Source organism: Dendrobates tinctorius, unplaced genomic scaffold, assembly GCF_039654945.1.
Source record: "Dendrobates tinctorius isolate UK_male_01 unplaced genomic scaffold, ASM3965494v1 ptg000464l, whole genome shotgun sequence".
Taxonomy (NCBI): Eukaryota; Metazoa; Chordata; class Amphibia; order Anura; family Dendrobatidae; genus Dendrobates; species Dendrobates tinctorius.
In genome coordinates, this window is record NW_027362126.1 from 1,432,362 (window position 1) to 1,455,173 (window position 22,812).

Here is a 22,812-nt window from a genome sequence, read left to right on the forward strand (position 1 = left end):
CGACGGGGGGGAAGAGAGGACGACGGGGGGAAGAGAGGACGACGGGGGGGAAGAGAGGACGACGGGGGGGAGAGAGGACGACGGGGGGGAGAGAGGAGGACGGGGGGAAGAGAGGAGGACGGGGGAGGAAGAGAGGAGGACGGGGGAGGAAGAGAGGACGGGGGAGGAGCGTGGACCCATCGTCATGGTGCAGAGATGAGCACAGAGGAAGAGGGGGGGGAGAGGAGGACGGGGGAGGAAGAGAGGAGGACGGGGGAGGAAGAGAGGACGGGGGAGGAGAGGACGGGGGAGGAGGGGAGGAGGAGAGGAGGACGGGGGAGGAAGAGAGGACGGGGGAGGAGAGGACGGGGGAGGAGGGGAGGAAGAGAGGAGGACGGGGGAGGAAGAGAGGACGGGGGAGGAGAGGACGGGGGAGGAGGGGAGGAGGAGAGGAGGACGGGGGAGGAGAGGAGGACGGGGGAGGAGGACGGGGGAAGAGAGAGGAACCATCATCACGGTGCAGAGATGAGCACAGAGGAAGGGGGGGAGGAGAGGAGGACGGGGAGGAGGACGGGGGAGGAGGACGGGGGAAGAGGGGAGGAGGATGGGGGAGGAGGACGGGGGGGAAGAGAGGAGGACGGGGGGGGAAGAGAGGAGGACGGGGGAGGAAGAGAGGAGGACGGGGGAGGAAGAGAGGAGGACGGGGGAGGAGGACGGGGGAAGAGAGAGGAACCATCATCACGGTGCAGAGATGAGCACAGAGGAAGGGGGGGGAGGAGAGGAGGACGGGGGAGGAGGGGAGGAGGATGGGGGAGGAGGATGGGGGAGGAGGACGGGGGAAGAGGGGAGGAGGACGGGGGAGGAGGAGGACGGGGGGGGGGAGGAGGACGGGGGGGAGGAGGGGGGAAGAGGGGAGGACGGGGGGGGGGGAGGAGGACGGGGGGGAGGAGGGGGGAAGAGGGGAGGACGGGGGTGGCTGTAACAAGCTGTGATTACTGTAAGTTCCGGCGTCTGCTGGGTCATGTGACCTGTTGGAAGGGGCGTGTGGTCACATGATCACAGTGGGCGGAGCCCTGTGCCGGAAGTGGCTTCTGACTGTGTGAACTTAGAGCGAGGAGCAACAGCGACAACTGCAGCAACAACATGTCATCCAGGAACCAGGGGAGCGAGCTAGGTGAGAGGAGGAGAGGAGGAGGGGGAGAGGAGAGGGAGAGAGGAGGGGGAGAGAGGAGGAGGAGGAGAGAGGGGGAGAGAGGAGGAGGAGGAGGAGGAGAGAGAGGGGGGGAGGAGGAGGAGGGGGAGAGAGGAGGAGGGGGAGAGAGGAGGAGGAGGAGAGAGAGGGGGGGAGGAGGAGGAGGGGGAGAGAGGAGGAGGAGAGAGGAGGGGGAGAGAGGAGGAGGAGGAGAGAGAGGGGGGGAGGAGGAGGAGGGGGAGAGAGGAGGAGGGGGAGAGAGGAGGAGGAGGAGAGAGAGGGGGGGAGGAGGGGGAGAGAGGGGGGGAGAGAGGAGGAGGAGAGAGGAGGGGGAGAGAGGAGGAGGGGGAGAGAGGAGGAGGAGGAGGGGGGGAGAGAGGGGGGGAGAGAGGGGGAGGAGAGAGGAGGGGGAGAGAGGGGGAGAGAGGAGGAGGAGGAGAGAGGAGGAGGAGAGAGAGGGGGGGAGGAGGAGGAGGGGGAGAGAGGAGGAGGAGAGAGGAGGGGGGGGAGAGAGGAGGAGGGGGGGAGAGAGGGGGGGAGAGAGGAGGGGGGGGGAGAGAGGGGGGGAGAGAGGAGGAGGAGAGAGGAGGGGGAGAGAGGAGGAGGGGGAGAGAGGAGGAGGAGAGAGGAGGGGGAGAGAGGAGGAGGGGGGGAGAGAGGGGGAGGAGAGAGGAGGGGGAGAGAGGAGGAGGAGGAGAGAGAGGGGGGGAGGAGGAGGAGGAGGAGGAGAGAGGAGGGGGAGAGAGGAGGGGGAGAGAGGAGGAGGGGGGGAGAGAGGGGGGGAGAGAGGAGGAGGAGAGAGGAGGGGGAGAGAGGAGGGGGAGAGAGGAGGAGGAGGAGAGAGAGGGGGGGAGGAGGAGGAGAGAGAGGGGGGGAGGAGGAGGAGGGGGAGAGAGGGGGGGAGGAGGGGGAGGGGGAGAGAGGGGGGGAGGAGGGGGAGGGGGAGAGAGGGGGGGGGGAGGGGGAGAGAGGGGGGGAGGAGGGGGAGGGGGAGAGAGGAGGAGGAGGGGGAGAGAGGGGGGGAGGAGGGGGAGGGGGAGAGAGGGGGGGAGGAGGGGGAGGGGGAGAGAGGAGGAGGAGAGGGGAGGAGGGGGAGAGGGGAGGAGGGAGAGAGAGGAGGAGGGGGAGAGAGAGGGGGGGGGAGGGGGAGAGAGAGGGGGGGGGAGGGGGAGAGAGAGGGGGGGGGGAGGGGGGGAGAGAGAGGGGGGGAGGGGGGGGAGAGAGGGGGGGGGGAGAGGGGAGGGGGGGGAGAGAGGGGAGGAGGAGGGGGAGAGAGGGGGGGAGGAGGAGGAGGGGGAGAGAGGAGGAGGAGAGAGGAGGAGGAGAGAGGAGGAGGAGAGAGGAGAGGAGGAGGGGGAGAGGGGAGGGGGGGGAGAGGGGAGGGGGGGGGAGAGAGGGGAGGAGGGGGAGAGAGAGGAGGAGGAGGGGGAGAGAGGAGGGGGAGAGAGAGAGGAGGGGGAGAGAGAGAGGGAGGGGGAGAGAGAGGGAGGAGGAGAGAGAGGGAGGAGGAGGGGGAGAGAGGGGGAGTGAGGAGGAGGGGGAGAGAGGAGGAGGGGGAGGAGGAGGAGGGGGAGAGAGGAGGAGGGGGAGGAGGAGGAGGAGGAGGGGGAGAGAGGAGGAGGAGGAGGGGGAGAGAGGAGGGGGAGGGGAGAGAGGAGGAGGAGGGGGAGAGAGGAGGGGGAGAGAGAGGGGAGGAGGAGGGGGAGAGAGAGGGGAGGAGGAGGGGGAGAGAGAGGGGGGGAGAGAGAGGGGGGGAGGAGGGGGGGAGAGAGAGGGGGAGGAGGGGGGGAGGAGGGGGGGAGAGAGAGGGGGAGGAGGGGGGGAGAGAGAGGGGGAGAGAGAGGGGGGGAGAGAGGGGAGGAGGGGGGGGGGAGAGAGGGGAGGAGGGGGGGGGAGAGAGGGGAGGAGGGGGGAGAGAGAGGGGGGGAGAGAGGGGAGGAGGGGGGGGAGAGAGGGGAGGAGGGGGGGGAGAGAGGGGAGGAGGGGGGGAGAGAGGGGAGGAGGGGGGGGGGAGAGGGGGGGAGGAGAAGGGAGGGGGAGGGGGAGAGAGGGGGAGGGGGAGAGAGGGGGAGGGGGAGAGAGGGGGTGTCGGTGGCAGCGGGGGGCCGGCTTCTTTGTCGGTGGCAGCGGGGGGGCCGGTTTCTTTGTCGATGGCAGCGGGGGGCCGGTTTCTTTGTCGATGGCAGTGGGGAGCCGGCTTCTTTGTTGGTGGCAGCGGGGGGCTGGTTTCTTTGTCGGCAATGGGGGGGGGGTAGTTTCTTTGTCGGTGGGGGCCGGCTTCTTTGTCGGTGGCAGCGGGGGGGGCGGCTTCTTTGTCGGTGGCAGCGGGGGGGCCGGCTTCTTTGTCGGTGGCAGCGGGGGGGCCGGCTTCTTTGTCGGTGGCAGCGGGGGGGCCGGCTTCTTTGTCGGTGGCAGCGGGGGGCCGGTTTCTTTGTCAGTGGCAGCGGGGGGGCCGGCTTCTTTGTCGGTGGCAGCGGGGGGGCCGGCTTCTTTGTCGGTGGCAGCGAGGGGGCCGGCTTCTTTGTCGGTGGCAGCGGGGGGGGGGCCGGCTTCTTTGTCGGTGGCAGCGGGTGGGCCGGCTCCTTTGTCTGTGTCAGCCGGGGGGGTCGGCTTTGTCGGTGGCAGCGGGGGGGCCGGCTTCTTTGTCGGCGGCAGCGGGGGGGCCGGCTTCTTTGTCGGCGGCAGCGGGGGGGCCGGCTTCTTTGTCGGTGGCAGCGGGGGGCCGGCTTCTTTGTCGGTGGCAGCGGGGGGGCCAGTTTGGTTTCATTAGGGGGCTTCTCACATCTGACTTCCCCTCATTTCCAGATCTCGGGTGGGTTTCCCGAGTCGCAGTCAATCAGCCGTCCGTCCTGAGACGAGCAGAGCAGATACAAAGCCGTAGGACGGTGAAGAAGGACTGGCAGGTAAGGAGGGGTCTCAACTGGACTGGGGGGGTGCGGCGGCGCTTATTAACCCTTTGCCGCTGTCCTGTGCAGGCGGCCTGGCTGCTGAGAGCTGTGACCTGCATGGATCTGACCACGCTCTCCGGAGACGACACCGCGGTTAATGTCCACCGCCTCTGCTACAAGGCCAAGCATCCGATCCGAGACGACCTTCTGCGCAGCATCAAGATGGACAACTCAGGTACAGGCACCACAACACCCATCGTCCTTTGTGGGGCTAGAGGGGATTCTGGCTAGATTCACTCTGCAGCGGAGCTGTGTACTCAGAACGGGGGGATATCTATAACCCACGTTGTAGGTTTCCTCACAGTGCTGTAACAGAAATACACCGGAGGAGAAGCTGGGACCCCCGGCCTCTGCTTCCTCCCCAGGGGTCCGCCATGACCACCCTGGAGATCCCCCCCCCCACCACCATGTCCTCCCTGGAGATCCCCCGGCTTCTGCTTCCTCCCCCTGGGTCCGCCATGTCTTCTCTGGAGATCCCCCGGCTCCTGCTTCCTCCCCCAGGATCTGCCATGTTCTCTCCGGAGATCCCTCCGGCCTCTGCTTCCTCCCCAGGGGTCCGCCATGTCCTCTCTGGAGATCCCCCCCAGCCACTGCTTCCTCCCCAGGGGTCCACCATGTCCTCTCTGGAGATTTCCCCCCAGCCTCTGCTTCCTCCCTCTGGGGTCCACCGTGTCCTCTCCGGAGATTCCCCCCCCAGCCTCTGCTTCCTCCCCAGGGGTCTACCATGTTCTCTCCGGAGATCCCCCCGGCCTCTGCTTCCTCCCCAGGGTTCCACCATGTCCTCTCTGGAGATCCCCTCCCTGGCTTCCACCCCCAGGGTCTGCCATGTTCTCTCCGGAGATCCCCCTGGCCTCTGCTTCCTCCCCAGGGGTCTGCCATGTCCTCTCTGGAGATCCCCCCCAGCCACGGCTTCCTCTTCTGGGGTCCACCATGTCCTCTCTGGAGATCCCCCCCAGCCACTGCTTCCTCTTCTGGGGTCCATCACGTCCTCTCTGGAAGTTTCCCCCCAGTCTCTGCTTCCTCCCCCCGGGGTCCGCCATGTCCTCTCCAGAGATTCCCCCCCCAGCCTCTGCTTCCTCCCCAGGGTTCCTCCATGTCCTCTCTGGAGATCCCCTCCCTGGCTTCCTCCCCCAGGGTCTGCCATGTTCTCTCCGGAGATCCCCCCGGCCTCTGCTTCCTCCCCAGGGGTCCGCCATGTCCTCCCTGGAGATCCCCCCCAGCCACTGCTTCCTCTTCTGGGTTCCACCATGTCCTCTCTGGAGATTTTCCCCCAGCCTCTGCTTCCTTCCCCCGGGGTCCACCATGTCCTCTCCGGAGATTTCCCCCCAGCCTCTGCTTCCTCCCCCCGGGGTCCGCCATGTCCTCTCCAGAGATTTCCCCCCAGCCTCTGCTTCCTCCCCAGGGGTCCGCCATGTCCTCTGCAGAGATCCCCCGTGGTCCACCATGTCCTCTCCGGAGATTTCCCCCCAGCCTCTGCTTCCTTGCCCCAGGGTCCGCCATGTCCTCTCCAGAGATTTCCCCCCCCAGCCTCTGCTTCCTCCCCAGGGGTCCGCCATATCCTCTGCAGAGATCCCCTGGGGTCTGACCTGTGCTGTCTCTTGCAGATATTGTGACCGGGGCCGTGTGTGTCTATCCTGCGAGGGTGACGGACTCTGTGAAAGCTCTGAAGGACGCTGGTTGTCACATACCGGTGGCCTCAGGTAAGTGGTGCAGGTGCAGAGAAGAGCTGCTGCTGCTGGGATGGCTGTGGCGCATTGTTGCTTGTGGCGGTTGCACATGTTTCTGCTGCTGGCAGTGATGGTTGTGGCGCATTGCTGCCAACAGTGGTTGTGGTGTGTGTTGCTGCCAGCGTTAGTTGTGGCACCTTTCTGCGTCTTATGCCATCCGCTGTTGCAGCGTGTTTCTCCTGTCCTCCTTTTGGTGGTGGTTGTTGCTTTCGGCTGTGGTTGTGGCGCGTTGCTCCTATCAGCAGTGGTAGCTGTCATGGATAGGACATGGTTAATGTCCTGTTCTCACAGGGTTAACTTTTTCCGCCCTCTCTGTGGATCTGGGAGGGGTATTTATACTCACTCCAGACTAGCATTCCCTGTCAACTATACTGTTATTCTGGCTGGTGTGTCTGACCCCCCTGGTGTGCGTGTATTCTGCATTGCTTGTTTGATTCCCGTGTATGACCCGGCCTGTCCCCTCACTCTGAACTCCGTCTCTCGCTTTGGTACTACTGTCTTATCCGGTTCTGACCTCCTGGCTTGGCTATTGTTACTCCATTACCGTTTGCCGGTATGTCTATTGCCCGTTCTGGTTTTCTGACCTATTGCTACGCCCTGACTATCCATTCTGTCTAACCCTTTGGTACTGTATTGCTATCTCGTGCTTTGACCTCGGCTTGATCTGGTTTCTGTCTCTGCCTATGCCCCTTGGTAACTTGTCCCGTAGTTACCTTTCTAGGAGTTTCCCTGCAGCTCCTAGCTCTGTGAAGCTTAGGCCACGCCCCCAGCAGTCACGTGCTTCAGGTCCTGGTACTCTGAAGCACGCATCGTCACCGCTGCTGTCCACTTCACAGGTATCTTTGAGCACTGTTTTTGTACTCAGGAGACGCGCACTGGCTCAGTGATCAAGTGCAGTGCGGTGTTCCTAACATTATAGCTGATCGTTTCAGTTCTTTTTTTTTTTTTTTCCTCTGAAGGAAAAAAAGTGTGTTATCCTCACGGATCCCATACAAGCTTTGGCTGATCAGGTCAAGCACCTGACCCAAATGTTCCACAGACTTAATGTGGAACAGCGCACGATGGCCCATACCCAGCAACAGTTGGTGGATACTGTGCAGGGGGCTGTCGCTGCAGGGGCTCCTAGTTCTGGGGGTAGAGATGTGTCATTGGCGTCCCCCGATTCTCCGGTCAAATTGCCCGACCCTTTCTCAGGGGATAAAAGGGAGTTCAGGTCTTTCAGAGAAGGATGCAAGCTTTTTTTTTTCTCTGATGCCCTGCTCCTCCGGGGATGAGTTCCAGAGGGTGGGGGTCATTATTTCCCTACTTCGGAAGGCTCCGCAAGCATGGGCTTTCTCACTGTCTTCCTCTGCTCCTGAACGTATGTCAGTGAACTTGTTCTTTGAGGCTCTGGGGCACATCTATGACGAGCCTGATAGAGTGCGTCTGGCTGAGGATATGGTGTTGAGTGTGACACAGGGGAGGCACTCTGCTGAATGGTTCTGCTCAGAGTTTAGACGTTGGACCGCCGAAGTATCCTGGAACGACGCCGCCCTGAGGGGTTGTTTCGCAGGGGACTGTCTGACCATCTGCAGGACGCTCTGGCATTACATCCGCCTCCTGATACCCTGGAGGACGCCATGATGCAGGCGGTCCGTATGGACCGGAGACTCCGTGCTAGAGGAATGATGCAACAAGAGTCTCCCTTGTACCCCAAATTGTGTGACACTGCACCTGTATCTGAGCCCATGGAGGTTGGGTCAGTCTCGGTTAAGGAGAAAGAGAGAAGGCACTGTAGAGACAACCTACTATGCTTTTACTGTGGAGCCTCTGGACATTGGAAAAGAAATTGCCCCTCCTGCCCTTCAGAGAAACCATCAGAGAAACGACTGAGTCTGGGCAACAATCGAGGAGGTTGTCCAGACTCCCAGGTACATTTATTCTCACGTATAAAAATGGTGCTCCAGGTTGAATTGGAACTTGCTGGCGGTCCTGTTATGACTACCGCCTTTGTCGACTGTGGTTCCTCCATTAATCTGATTGATGCCCAAGTTGTGACTCTTAATAAGATAGGGACAGTCAGGTTAAAAGACCCTGTTAGAATTGTGGCTGTGGATTCATCCCCTCTCACCCGGGATGAAATTTGTTTTATGTCTGAAGTTTTTTCTATGAAAATGGGTTCCACTGATGTGGAAAATTTAAGTTGTTTCATTATGAATAATCTGCCTATAGGACTGGTATTGGGAATGCCCTGGTTGCAACGCCACAATCCTCTTATTGATTGGGTGAAGGGGGAGATCATCCAATGGGGATGTAATGATAATGGTCTGTGTGGTGACCCGGTTCCTTTGGTCAATCCAATAAAATCTGTATCTGTGGCATCTGTCGGTCTGGAGGGTATTCCGGAGTACCTGAGAGACTTTAAAGATGTGTTTTCCGAAAGCGAGGCTGAGGCGCTCCCACCACATAGACCATATGATTGTGCTATCGATTTAGTACCTGGAGCCAAATTACCCAGGCTTGTTTGTTTAATTTGTCCGGGCCTGAGCGCCAAGCTATGAAAGAGAACATTTAAAAAAGCCTTCGCAAGGGGAATATTCGGCCCTCGGTCTCACCCGTGGCAGCGGGGTTTTTCTTTGTAAAGAAAAAAGATGGTGGGTTGCGACCGTGCCTCGACTTTTGAGAACTGAACAAAATTACTGTTAAGAACACGTACCCTCTCCCGTTGATTCCTGATCTATGCAATCAACTCACGGGGGCCAAATGGTTTTCTAAGCTCGATCTACGAGGGGCTTATAACCTTATAAGGATCCTGGAGGGGGACGAATGGAAAACAGCGTTCCTCACAACTGAGGGGCTGTTTGAAAACCTGGTTATGCCCTTCAGCCTCACTAATGCTCCTGCGGTTTTTCAGAATTTTTTAATGTGTTTTTTTCTGACTTGATTGGACGTTACGTAGTCATTTACCTGGATGACATCTTGATTTACTCTGAGGACAGTCAGTCACACTTGCATCATCTGCGTACGGTTCTTATGAGACTCCGGAAGAACCATTTGTATGCTAAGCTGGAGAAGTGCTCATTTTTTATGCAAGAACTGTCTTTTCTGGGTGTAATTGTATCCGGGGAGGGATTCCGCATGGATCCAGGGAAGGTTCAGGCCATTACAGATTGGGTGCAGCCTCATGACCTGAAGGGGTTGCAGCGATTTCTGGGCTTCGCTAATTATTATAGGAAGTTCATTAAGGGGTTCTCGCAGGTGGTAAAACCCTTGACGGACCTCACTCTTAAAGGGGCAGATGTAAAAAATTGGTCCGTGGCCGCAAAAAATTCATTCCTTACATTAAAGAAGTGTTTTACCACAGCCCCTGTGTTGGTACAACCCGATTCGTCGAGACCTTTTATCGTCGAGGTCGACGCTGTGGGGGTGGGGGCAGTATTGTCACAGGGCCCCTCTACCCTGACTAACCTCAAACCCTGTGCCTTTTTCTCTAAGAAGTTCTCTTCGGCCGAGAGAAACTATGATGTCGGTAACAGGGAATTGTTAGCGGTTAAATTGGCCTTTGAAGAATGGAGGCATTTTTTGGAGGGGGACGCTCATACCATTACGGTCATCACTGATCATAAAAACCTGGCCTATATCGAGTCTGCTAAGAGATTGACCCCCAGACAGGCTCGGTGGACACTTTTTTTTTCTCGATTTCATTTTACCATCACGTTCCGACCAGGGTCTAAAAATGTAAAGGCAGATGCCTGATCCTGAAGTTTTGATTCTGTGTCCCCTCCAGAACCTCCTTCCTCCATTCTTCAACCGGGAGTGGTTGTAGCCGAAATCTCCTCGGAGTTACAGAGAGAGATTCTGGAAGCACAAGCTCCCAGGAATAAACCCCCAGGCAAATTGTTTGTACCCGAACAATTCCGTCCCACACTCCTTCAAGAATTTCATGACTCTATGTTAAGTGCACACCCTGGTATTGCAGCTACCCGGGGGCAGTAGCTAGTGGTTTTTGGTGGTCCTCTATGGGTACTGATATAAAAAGGTTTGTAAATACTTGAGGGGTGTGCACTCGCTCTAAAAGCTCTCCGGTCCGGCCGGAGAATTGGTGCCTTTGCCAATTCCGGATAAACCGTGGACACACCTGTCCATGGACTTTATCACTAACCTTCCACCTTCCAAGGGCAACTCAGTGGTATGGGTAGTGGTTGATAGATTTTCTAAGCAAGCCCACTTTGTGCCATTACCTGCGTTACCATCTGCTGAAACCTTGGCCCGCTTGTTTATACAGCACATTGTTCGGCTGCATGGAGTGCCCGTGAACGTGGTGTCGGACAGGGGTGTGCAATTTGTGGCCAGGTTTTGGAGAGCGTTTTGTATGAAGTTGGGGGTCACGTCATTCTCCTCTGCCTATCACCCGGAATCCAACGGACAAACTGAATGCACCAACCAGTCATTGGAGCAGATTCTGAGATGCCTGGCCTCCTCCAGACTGGTGTGAGGTATTACCCATGGCAGAATTTGCATTCAACTGTCGGATTAATCAGTCTACCGGAAAGTCTCCCTTTCAGGTCAATTATGGGTTTGTTCAGCAGTTTGGGGAATTTTCCCGTATGGATTCGCATTGCCCTGGTGCCGAGGGGATGGTACAACAGTTAAAAACCCTCTGGAGGGAGGTGCAGGGGAACATCTCCAAAGCCCAGAAGAGGTACAAACATTTTGCAGACAGGAGGAGGGGGTTGGTTCCTGCGTTGACAGTGGGGGAAAAAGTCTGGTTGTCCACCCGTAACATCAAACTTAAAATACCCTCTATGAAGTTGGGCCCCAAATTTATTGGCCCATACAAGATCGTAGAGGTGATCAACCCGGTGGCATACAGATTACAGTTGCCCACCTCCTTCAAAATCTCTAACGTCTTCCACAGGTCTCTATTAAAACCTGTGGGGACAGTTAGAGAAGATCCCTCATCTGTGGCTCCACCAGTGTTGGTAGAGGGTCAATTGTAGTACGAGGTGGGGCACATCATTGATTCGCGGTGGGTGCGCCGGAGACTTCAGTACCTTATCCATTGGAAGGGATATTCCGTTGAGGATCGGTCGTGGGTTCCGGCCAGTTTAGTGCACGCTGATCGACTGGTGCGGGCTTTTCATGCCACATACCCTGAGAAACCTGGGGGTCCAGTGGCCCCCCATTAAGAGGGGGGTACTGTCATGGTTAGGACATGGTTAATGTCCTGTTCTCACAGGGTTAACTTTTGCCAGCCTCTCTTTGGATCTGGGAGGGGTATTTATACTCACTCTAGACTAGCATTCTGTCAGCTATACTGTTATTCTGGCTGTGTGTCTGACCGACCCCCTCTGGTGTGCGTGTGTTCTGCATTGCTTGTTTGATTCCAGTGTATGACCTGGCCTGTCCCCTCACTCTGAACTCCGTCTCACATTTTGGGTACTATTGTCTTCTCCGGTTCTGACCTCCTGGCTTGGCTATTGTTACTCCTCTACCGTTTGCCCCTATTGTACCGTCTATTGCCCGTTCTGGTTTTCTGATCTATTGCTACGTCCTGACTATCCGCTCTGTCTAACCCTTTGGTACTGTCCTGCTATCTTGTGCATTGACCCAGGCTTGATCTGGTTTCCGCCCCTGTCTATGACCCTTCGTAACTTTTCCCGTAGTTACCTTTCTAGGAGTTTCCCTGCAGCTCCTAGCTCTGTGGAGCTTAGGCCACGCCCCCAGCAGTCACATGCTTCAGGTCCTGATAGTTTGAAGCATGCATTGTCACTGATGCTGCCCTGCTCCACAGGTATCTTTGAGCACGGTTTTTGTACTCAGGACACGCGCACTGGCTCAGTCAGCGAGTGTAGTGCGGTGTTCCTGACAGTAGCTTTGTGTTACTACTTCTGGCAGTTATGGCGCGTTGTTGCTGGTAGTGGCGAGGTTGCGGTGTGTTGCTGTTACGACTCTGTTGTCAGGTGTCCCAGGACCAGGGGTTTCTTCCCTGTCCCTAACACTATGGGTGCCCTAACTCACCTGTTCTCCGGATTACTTCTGATGGTGTAGACGCCGGGGCCACGTTCCTTACCTCCAGAATCCGCCCTCAGTCTATACCCTTCCCCCACCCACAGAAGAGGGGGAGCAGTAGTGTACCATAATTGTTATGAATGGGTCACCGAGGAGGAAAACAAGACCAAGCTAAGTCACAGAAAACCAGAGAGGTTGGTAACTAAGTGGATTGCAGACCCCTGATCTTACCACACAACTAGCAGTAGCCGTGGAGCGTGCCTACGATGATCCTAGACGCCTTGACACAGCCGGCGGACTAAATAAGCCTAAAGTAAGAAAAGGGGAAATCTAAACTGCCCCAGAGCAGACCCCAAAGGAATAGACAGCCCACACACATGTATTGACGGTGAGACAAGATGAAAGCACAAACACAGGTAGGAAAATAGGCTGAGCAAACGATGGGGCCCAAACTAACTAGAAAGGACAGGAAAGGAAAGACACTGTCTGCAATCACGCCAAAAAACCCTGCAAAAATGTCCAACACTTAAGATAGCAAAAAATACCCTGAAGTCACTAGACTTCTCCCACTATATCAGCACTCTGGCATATTCTGAGAACAGAGCAAAAAGAGGCCAATCTAATAAGGGACAAAAAGCAAATTGGCACATACAATGACATAAGAGTGGAAATTCAGCACGGCCCCAGCCAGTGCTGGCTGACCACACAAAAAACTGAATAGACCAAACCAAATCAAATGTGAACATTAGCAGAGAACACTTAGCTTGAGAAGGCAGGAACTGAACTGGAAACTAAGACCTCAGGAGGCAGGAAAAAATCACCAGCATGGGAATAGGGAGTCGGCTGCCTTAAATCCAGTCTGAGACTCCAGATGTCCAATCCTCATTATCAGTTGGCAGGTCTCTGTTAATTAGATCAGCGTCATTACCTCCTGCCACCAGCAGAGGGAGCCCGGAAAGAGAACTCACAACTCCTCTGTCAGCACAACCAGCTCCCTCACCAGAAACCAGAGGCAGACCAGAAAATGAGTTCACAACACATAATACATCAACCAGACTAACAAGGTAATACAAACAGCGGAAACGAAAAATACCAAACATACAAATATACTCACACATATAACAGAAGAAAACACCGGGGAGTGGAGGATAGGGAAACCACAGTAGGAGACGGGAATTATCACACACTCAAAACCTAGCAGCAGTTTCAGATAAATCCACCAAATAACTTCTCCAATAACCAACAACAACCTCCAGCCATGCAGCATATCTCTGACAATGAGATATAGTGAGGACCCAGATTATATACACACATGGTCAAAATTGTTGTTACCCCTCGTTTAATAACACAAAAACCCACTGCCTATCTTTTCTTGAGTAAACTTATAAAATTACTAGTTCGTTCTCCTTGCTCTATGATCGAACCGACACGTCCTCCTCGCTAAATTGCGCTACCTAGTGAGTCTGTTCCTGACCCGATATAAGCTAGTATCACACGAGGAACTGGTGGCAGCGAAGCGTCCCTGGTGGTATTGGGGAACCCTGGCAGTGACAGGAGGTTTATGTGTGTATTTCATGCCTGAGACTGGTGATTACATACCGCCCTCACTGGATTACATACCGCCCTCACTGCAGAGTGCCCAATAACTAGGACGGGACCAGGCAGCCTTTCTGGTGACTACTTATCCTAGGTGCAGTTCCCTGACTGACCTGAGGGTAATGGGGGCGACAGAGAGCTGCAAGTTCCAAATCGGAACTGAAAGTGTAAACCTAAATTGTGGGGATTTATATATCACCCAACCACATGTATAATATATAAATTCCTGACAACCGGGGGCAAAACTTCCGCACGAATTCCTTACATATTGGTGTCAGAAGTGGGATAAACAAATTAAATACCTGACACAGGGGAGTGGCTAACAGTGCACATCTGAGAACCGTAATGCAGGAAAGCTTCCTGGACCTCTCAACTGAGCAATGTACCCCCTACATTGATGGATGAAACTTGCACCGTTTAATATGAAGAAGTGCTTCTAACCAGTACAGGAGTAGGAGAAATCAGACGCTGCGGTAAACCCGTGAAGTTGCTGCTCCCGTCTGTGGTTGTCGCGTGTTGCTGCTTCCGGCGGTGGTTGCGGTTTGTTTCTGCTTCCTGTGGTGTGTGTGGCGTGTTGCTGTTTCCAGCGGTGGTTGCTGCTTCCGGCGGTGGTTGCGGCATGTTTCTACTTCCGGTGGTGGTTGCTGCTTATGGCAGTGGTTGTGGCGTGTTGCTGCTTCTGGCAGTGGTTGTGGCGTGTTCCTGCTTCCAACTATGTTTGCGGTGTGTTTCTGCTTCCAGCGGTGGTTGCGGCATGTTTCTGCTTCTGGCGGTGGTTGCTGCTTCCGACGGTGTCTGCGGCGTGTTGCTGCTTATGGCAGTGGTTGTGGCGTGTTGCTGCTTATGGCAGTGGTTGCGGCATGTTTCTGCTTCCGGCGGTGGTTGCGGCATGTTTCTGCTTCCGGCGGTGGTTGCCTCTTCCGATGGTGGTTGCGGCGTGTTTCTGCTTCTGGCGGTGGTTGCTGCTTCTGACTGTGTATGCGGCGTGTTGCTGCTTATGGCAGTGGTTGTGGCGTGTTGCTGCTTATGGCAGTGGTTGTGGCGTGTTGCTGCTTATGGCAGTGGTTGCTGCTTTTGGCGATGATTGCGGCGTGTAGCTGCTTTCAGCGGTGGTTGCTGTTAACGGCGGTGTTTATGGCATGTTGCTGCATCCGGTGGTGGGTTGCTGCTTCCGGCGGTGGTTGCTGCTTTCAGCCGTAGTTTTTACAAGCTGAGCGTAACTCATAAAATAGAATATATTACCACCATAAACATGCCACAAACACCGCCGGACGCAGCACCACTGCCGGAAGCAGCAACCACCACTGAAAATATTACCACCATAAACAGAGCAACAGAGACTCATAGAGTATAATCCTAAAATAATTTTATTAAAGTTCAGTGTAACAAGAGTAAATACATTAAAACAGACAATGATCAGGAGGCGATGAAGTTCTGATGAAACGTGCGTTGGGGCGACGGGAGCATACAGACTGACATCTTTGTAAGTACTTATTGCATTCTAGTCTCTGACTTGTTTTTCATTTATGACATTTCTTCTTATGTATATGATTGTCCTCATCTGGGACAGCTTATCTGCGGCCACTATTGTGTCTGATTCAGGGATGTCGAGTCGGAGTCGGTGCTCATTTTGGTGGAGTTGGTATAAAATGGACCGACTCAGACTCCTAAAATATATAATAAATTAGGTACAGTAGCTCAATGCAGTTTGTGGGGAATGCTTTTCTCCTAGGAATTTGGGAAAGTTATGAAATGTCCTATAAATGTTTGTCCTGTTCCAGATCTCAGGTGTAGACTTTTAGCCGAGATGAATCTGTGCTGCAGTTTAGGTTCATGATTAGTAGTGAAGCTTCTCCTCTACAGATAAGGGGAAAAAATAACAAACACAGGGAAGGAATGCCTACATTCATCTCAGAACTTCTGGAGTTAACAGGAAAGCATGATTAAGGTAAGTACTTCAAGCATGATCCCAGCAAAGAGCAAACAGATGAACGGCATACTAGGGCACACAAATCACCACATTACCAGACGGAGCTATTTATCTGAAGTATTGCGGCATATAATTCAGTCAAAAAATGGAGGTGCTTGCATGAAAAAACATGAATATTTCAATGTGAAGCGAAAAAAGAAGAAATATGCAGCACTCACCGATATAGCTGAAAAACTGCGTCTTTATTTCACATAAATTCCATCAATAGATGTGTGGACATGCAGGACGTTAGAGGAATGCTGGGGGAGGGAGGTGCCGGACCTCCCTCCCCTAGCATTCCTCTAACATCCTGCATGTCCACAATTTATGTGAAATAAAGACCCACAGTTTTTCAGCTATATCAGTGAGTGCTGCATATTTCTTCTTTTTTCACTTCACATTGAAGTACTTCAAGCATACCTAAGCTTTCAATAAAATGTGCATAAATCAATAGTCCAGTATATCTTGTCTCTGTATGCTTGATGTTTTAGTTTGTTTTTCCTCTTAGCTCCTGTTTGTATAAATTAGCTGCTCTGATGACTTATATACACTATACATAGAAAAATAGGCAGGAAAATAGGCTGAGCAAATGACGGGGCCCAAACTAACTAGACAGGAAAGGAAAGGAAAGACACTGTCTGCAACCTGCAAAAAACCCTACAAAAATCATGTCCAACACTTCTGATAGCAAAATTAACCCTGAAGTCACTAGACTTCTCCCACTATATCAGCACTCTGAAATATTCTGAGACAGAGCAAAAAGAGACCGAACTAGTAAGGGACAAAAAGCCAATTGGCAAAATACTGATAAATAAGAGTGGAAATTCAGCACAGCCCCCAGCCGGGGCTGGCTGACCACACAAAAAAACTGAATAGACCAAACAAAATCAAGTGTGAACATTAGCAGAAAAACTTAGCTTTAGATGACTGGAACAGAGCTGAAAACCAAGAGCTGACAAGCCAGAAGGAATCACCAGCAACTGAATAGGGCGTCGGCTGTCTTAAATCCAATCTGAGACTCCTGACATCCAATCGTCATCCTCATTCTCAGGTGGCAGATCTCCACCGATCAAACCAGCCTCTCTACCTCCTGTTACCACCAGAGGGAGTCTGGAAGGAGAACTCACAACTGGTGAACCAGAGAATGAACTCACAACAGGAAAAACTGTTTTCTAACATCTCAAATTCAGAAATACAGTAACAGTATCGATGAGGGCATATATATTTGAGTGTTCTGGAATATGATTCAGCACAAACATGCTCCCTCCTCTCTATAGACTGTGAAGAAATATGATGTGAAGCATTTAGTGAGCTGCACCCTGAGACAAGCCTGACATTGAAAGTTCAGAGTAAAGCGAACAACACGTTTTAAAAACTTTATACTTATTGTCTGTCCTATTGATTTATGCAAAGACTGTTTTATTTCTATCATAAACTATACAGTGCATGATTCCCTATTCTTGCAAGAATTTCAATATACCTTATTTTTTTTTACAAGACAAAATTATTTTGAGAGCGAATTTACATAATTACAAAATGTCTAAGAAGCATCTTATGATGTCAGCTGTATTTGAGCATTTCACAGTGACTCAAGAGAAAAAACATTTTGTGTGTCAGTGTATAAGTGACCCAGATGAAAACAAATGCTGTGATGGCAAAGTCGCTGCATACTCAGGCAGTGATAAAAGTGCTCCTTCAAGAGCTTCCAATCTAAAAAGACATTTACAGCACTGCCACCCAGAAGTTTACATATCTGTGATTGAAAAAGATCACAGCAGCACCAAGAAACCAGAGCCCAGCACTTCCCGCCAGGCAAAGGAGGAGGAAAGAGCGTCTCAGACATCAGTGACAAGATATTTTGTAAGTGACAAAGTTACTGTAACAATGACAGCAGAGGTGTTTAAAAGACAGCTCATCGAGCTTGTTGTGAAGGACGGTGTACCATTATCATTATTTGCACGACCAGCTTTTACAGCTCAATGGGAAATGGCCCGCTTTAGTAAAATATGTATATATAGATGTATGACCAGCAGTAATTAACATCTGTTTGAGGCTGCAGCTCTTCACAAAGTTCCCAACATATATTATCCTTAACAAAGCAGTCTCCCCAGGGGTCCTTGCTGAGAACACACAAAGTGAAAACATTTCACACCTTCTCACTCTTCTAAGAGAGATGCCAATTGTAGCTTGACATTATCTATGAGAAAGGTTACACAAAGAGTTTTCAGAGAAAAATAATGTACCGTATATACTCGTGTATAAGTCGACCCGAGTATAAGCCAAGGCCCCTAATTTTGTCATGGAAAACTGGGTAAACTTATTGGCTCGAGTATAAGTCGGGTATACATTGTCCCCCATCCCTGTCCTGCTCTGTGTTGCTATCCCCCTCCCAGTATGCATGGCTCTGCTCCCCCGTCCCATCCTTCTAAGTATGGCTCAGCTCCCTGTCCTGTCCCATCCTCCATGTTCCTCAGTGCTTCCCCCCATCCTGCTCCGTCCTCCTCTGTGCCCCCCAATCCTGCTTTGTGCCCCCATCTTCTCCGTTGTCCCCTTGTCCTGCTCCGTGCTCCTCTGTGCTCCCCAATCCTGCTCTGTGCTCCCCCCGTCCTGCTCCGTACTCCATCCTGCTTCATGCTCCTCTGCTCTCCAATCCTGCTTTGTGCCCCCCATCTTCTCCGTGCTCCCCTTGCCCTGCTCTGTAGTCCTCTGTGCTCCCCCCCGTCCTGCTCCGTGCTCCCCCCGTCCTGCTCCGTGCTCCCCCGTCCTGCTCCATGCTCCTCTGTTCTCCACAATCCTGCTTTGTACCCCCCATCTTCTCTGTGCTCCCCAATCCTGCTCCGTGCTCCCCCCCGTCCTGCTTCGTACTCCCTCCGTCCTGCTCCATGCTCCTCTGTGCTCCCCAATCCTGCTTTGTGCCCCCCATCTTCTCCGTGCTCCCCTTGTCCTGCTCTGTGCTCCTCTGTGCTCCCCAATCCTGCTTTGTGCCCCCCATCTTCTCCGTGGTCCCCTTGTCCTGCTCCGTGCTCCCCAATCCTGCTCCTCTGTGCTCCACAATCCTGCTTTGTGCCCCCCCATCTTCTCTGTGGTCCCCTTGTCCTGCTCCGTGCTCCTCTGTGCTCCCCAATCCTGCTCTGTGCTCCCCCCCATCCTGCTCCGTACTCCCTCCGTCCTGCTCCATGCTCCTCTGTGCTCCCCAATCCTGCTTTGTGCCCCCATCTTCTCCGTGCTCCCCTTGTCCTGCGCTGTGCTCCTCAATCCTGCTTTGCGCCCCCCATCTTCTCCGTGCTCCCCTTGTCCTGCTCTGTGCTCCTCAATCCTGCTTTGCGCCCCCCATCTTCTCCGTGCTCCCCTTGTCCTGCTCTGTGCTCCTCAATCCTGCTTTGTGCCCCCCATCTTCTCCGTGCTCCCCTTGTCCTGCTCTGTGCTCCCCAATCCTGCTCCGTGCTCCCCCCGTCCTGCTCCATGCTCCTCTGTGCTCCACAATCCTGCTTTGTGCCCCCCCATCTTCTCTGTGCTCCCCTTGTCCTGCTCTGTGCTCCCCAATCCTGCTCCGTACTCCATCCGTCCTGCTCCATGCTCCTCTGTGCTCCCCAATCCTGCTTTGTGCCCCCACATTCTCCGTACTCCCCTTGTCCTGCTCCGTGCCCCCCCCGTCCTGCTCCGTGCTCTCTCCGTGCTCCCCAATCCTGCTTTGTGCCGCCCATCTTCTCCGTGCTCCCCTTGTCCTGCTCCGTGCTCCCCCCCCGTCCTGCTCCGTGCTCTCTCCGTCCTGCTCCATGCTCCTCTGTGCTCCCCAATCCTGCTTTGTGCCCCCCCATCTTCTCTGTGCTCCCCTTGTCCTGCTCCGTGCTCCCCCCCGTCCTGCTCCGTGCTCCCCCATCCTCCTCACCCTCCTGTGCCGTCGCCGAACGTCCCCTGCATCCTCCGTTGTCCCAGGGCTGGCAGCTTCTTCCTGCATTGAGCGGTCACATGGTACTGCTCATTAAGGTCATGAATATGGATGCCACGCCTATGGGAGTGGAGTAACATCCGTATTCATGCCCTTAATGAGTGGTACCATGTGACCGCTCAATGCAGGAAGAAGCTGCCAGCCCTGGGACAATGGAGGATGCAGGGGACGTTCAGTGATTGCACAGGAGGGTGAGTATGATGTCCAAGCCACCTGCTCCTGCCACCACTCCCCCTCCCCCGCTGGTTTCTGCGCAATGACTCATGTATAAGTCAAGGGGGCATTTTCAGCACAAAAAAATGAGCTGAAAATCTCCCGAGTATATACGGTATTTGCTGGTAGAGTCACCATGGTCCAGTCACAAACCAGCAATTAGAATATTAACATGAGAAGCTGGTCTAGAAATCTGATCTCCATGTCAAATCTATAAATGAGGCCTTTACGCAAAGAAAGATGTTCACATGTGGGGGCAGCCTGGGATGTGCTGATGTGTGCCATGATTTTCTTCCCCTCCCTCCGGCAACAGAATAACTGCAGGTGGAAACATTGTAGGTATTAATGTTAGTTTATCCTTTTTATTTTATCACTGTTTTGCATATTTCTATGCCACTTTTTATTTCCATATTTTTATATCCTTTTATTGTAAGCACTGCACCTTTTCTATTAAAGTTTAAATAAGTCTGACCCTTGTATGCTGTAAAGAATCCATAGCCTTAGAGTGTGCGCTCCTGGTGATTGGCGGACAGTAGTAGTACTTCCGGGACTCATCGCCCGTGTGTTCGGTGAGTGGTGGCAGCGTGTATGAGCGGGGTGTGTGGTCTGTGTCTGGGTGTGATTTATGCTCCCACTGCAGCATAGGACAGAGGGTGAATGCTGGACGGAGTGAGAGGAGAAAGATTAACCCTTGAAGGCGCAACCCAAAGTCACGTGCTGAGAAGCGGGTATGTGACACCTGTAAACTTGGTGTTTCTCTGGAAAGAGAAAGTATTAGAAAATTAGTGATAGAAGAAGATATTAAGACTCAAGAGACGCTTTGTCTTACAATGGACGCCTGCACACGTCACAGAGGGAACTATTTTGCTATCAACGTTCGATATGTTTGTGATAAAAAATTGTTACCAAGACGCTGGCAGTAAAAGATACTAAAGCTCATCACAGCAGCCAGTTTCTCCAGGCCTTAGTGGAAAAAGTTCTGCAAGATTATGGAGTCACAAAAGAGAACAGGTTCTTGCTATTGTAACTGATAATGCTTCAGACATAAGTGCAATTACACTGAGTGAGAATAATGAAGGTGAACAGCAGCTAGAAGAACGTTTCACATTCAGTATGCTGGAGATGGAAGGCCACAGTCCTGTTCCCATAACGGAGGAACAGACAGATATTACAACAGAAGAACAGCAACATCATACTGTAGAAATAGATGATCTTGTTGAAGCTGCTTCACACCACTTTCCTATTCATCACATGCGCTGTGTTGTGCACACGCTGCAGCTGGCTATAAGAGACAGTCTGCAAGAGGGACATGCTGGAACTCTGATTAGCAAAGTGAGGAGGAGATTGGCTACTGCTGCCAGAACCCTGAAAATTGATTCCATCTGGAAGAGACGTGCTGGAAAAGGGGCAATTGTGGATTAAGTCACTCGGTGGGGCAGTACCTATTTAATGATTGAGCTGAAACCCTTCTTTGTAGATATGCTGAACCCTCAGGTAACACTACATGAAGGTCAATGGACACAGGTGGCTGAATTGAAGGAATTGCTTCATCACCCATTTACAACGACTAAAAAGTTACAAGCTGAGGATTTATCTCCTGGCATTTTTATAAAGGTGTGGAAGAACTTGCTATTTTCCCTGTCCCAAAGAGGAGGTTTAATCGCAGATGGCATTGCTGCTTCAGTGATATGGAAGAGACACTGCTATTAGAAAATAAAATTCTTCTGGCAGCTGTTTATGTGGACCCGAGTCATCGTATACTGCTGGATGATCAACAGCTTACTAAAGGAAAAGAAGCTCTGACTGAGGTAGCAGTTAGGATGAGTGGCCTACAGGACGGCCAAGAGCAAGAGGACTCTGGTCCTGCCAGTGCTGCTGCGGCCGTCTCTTCAGCCTCATCAGATGAGGAGTTTGATTCCGACAAGTATTTGGACGACATGGAGCCGGCAAAGCGTTGCCGCAAGGAAAAAGATTCCACTCCCATAGAGAACAGATTGACCAGATTTCAGAAAAATGTTTCACTTGGTCTTAAAGACATAGAAGAGATCAATTGTTCATCAATACTGACTGCACGAGGCAATTCCTTCCCACCCTGACATTGTTAGAGATGTCGCCATGTGGTCACTGCTTTACCACCAGCACAAGTTACTGTAGAGAGGTTGTTCTCTGGCCTTAGAATAATGAGGTCAGATGTGAGGTCACCTATGAAGGAGGATCTGATGGAGGCGATTCTATTTCTCAGAACACGTTCATACACTGCACACGTTACTCAGTACGGTTTTGGTGAAGACTGTTTTTTCCCCACTTAGTGCAGAGTGTGTAATAAATTGTAAATATGCAAGAGGTTTTTTATTCTACAGTTGTAGTCCAATAAATATATTGTATGTTCTATCTAAATGGCTTGGTTATTGTATCATAATAATGATTGAAAGCCTGATGTTATCGGTTTACTACAGGAAATGTATCACTTAAACATGAGCCATGTATGAGGGAGTCGGCGTGGAGTCGGAGTGGTGGGAATTGAGGCGTTCAGAGCTGGAGGTTTGACTTCCCGACCCCACAGCCCAGGTCTGATTTCTTCAGTCACTCTGTTAGGTCATAGCTCATATAACCCTTTCAGACATAAGGTGGACTCCTGCTCTCTACTTGCAGCTATTTTTTTGCTGCTTTATATGGCTGTATGGACAATGTAGTCGCACTATGCACTTTAATCAGTCAGTCTCTTTTGCATTGCAGTCTCTGTTTTTTCATGTATTTACTCTTTGAACGTTATTAAATTATTTTAGGATTATACTCTGAGTCTGTGTTGCTTTTTTTATGGTGGTATTATTTTCCGTGGTGGTTGCTGCTTCCGGCCGTGGTTGCGGCGTGTTGCAGCTTCCGGCCGTGGTTGCGGCGTGTTGCAGCTTCCGGCCGTGGTTGCGGCGTGTTGCAGCTTCCGGCCGTGGTTGCGGCGTGTTGCAGCTTCCGGCCGTGGTTGCGGCGTGTTGCTGCTTCCGGCCGTGGTTGCGGCGTGTTGCTGCTTCTGGCCGTGGTTGCGGCGTGTTGCTGCTTCCGGCCGTGGTTGCGGCTTGTTGCTGCTTCCGGCCGTGGTTGCGGCGTGTTGCTGCTTCTGGCCGTGGTTGCGGCGTGTTGCTGCTTCCCGCCGTGGTTGCGGCGTGTTGCTGCTTCCGGCCGTGGTTGCGGCATGTTGCTGCTTCCGGCCGTGGTTGCACCATGCTGCTGCTTCCGGCGGTGGTTGCACCATG

General features: G+C 53.2%; 1 protein-coding gene across 1 annotated transcript in view; it reads left to right on the top strand.

Moving 5' to 3' along the window:
• The first annotated feature begins 980 nt into the window (after window positions 1–980).
• DERA (deoxyribose-phosphate aldolase) overlaps window positions 981–22,812 on the top strand; it is a 55,825-nt gene continuing 33,993 nt past the window's right edge. Inside the window, exons 1-4 of the mRNA XM_073564620.1 lie at window positions 981–1,153; window positions 3,977–4,074; window positions 4,147–4,294; window positions 5,724–5,819. Of these exons, the coding sequence (XP_073420721.1) occupies window positions 1,123–1,153; window positions 3,977–4,074; window positions 4,147–4,294; window positions 5,724–5,819 (373 nt within the window). The 5' untranslated portion in view covers window positions 981–1,122. The remainder of the gene's footprint in view (window positions 1,154–3,976; window positions 4,075–4,146; window positions 4,295–5,723; window positions 5,820–22,812) is intronic.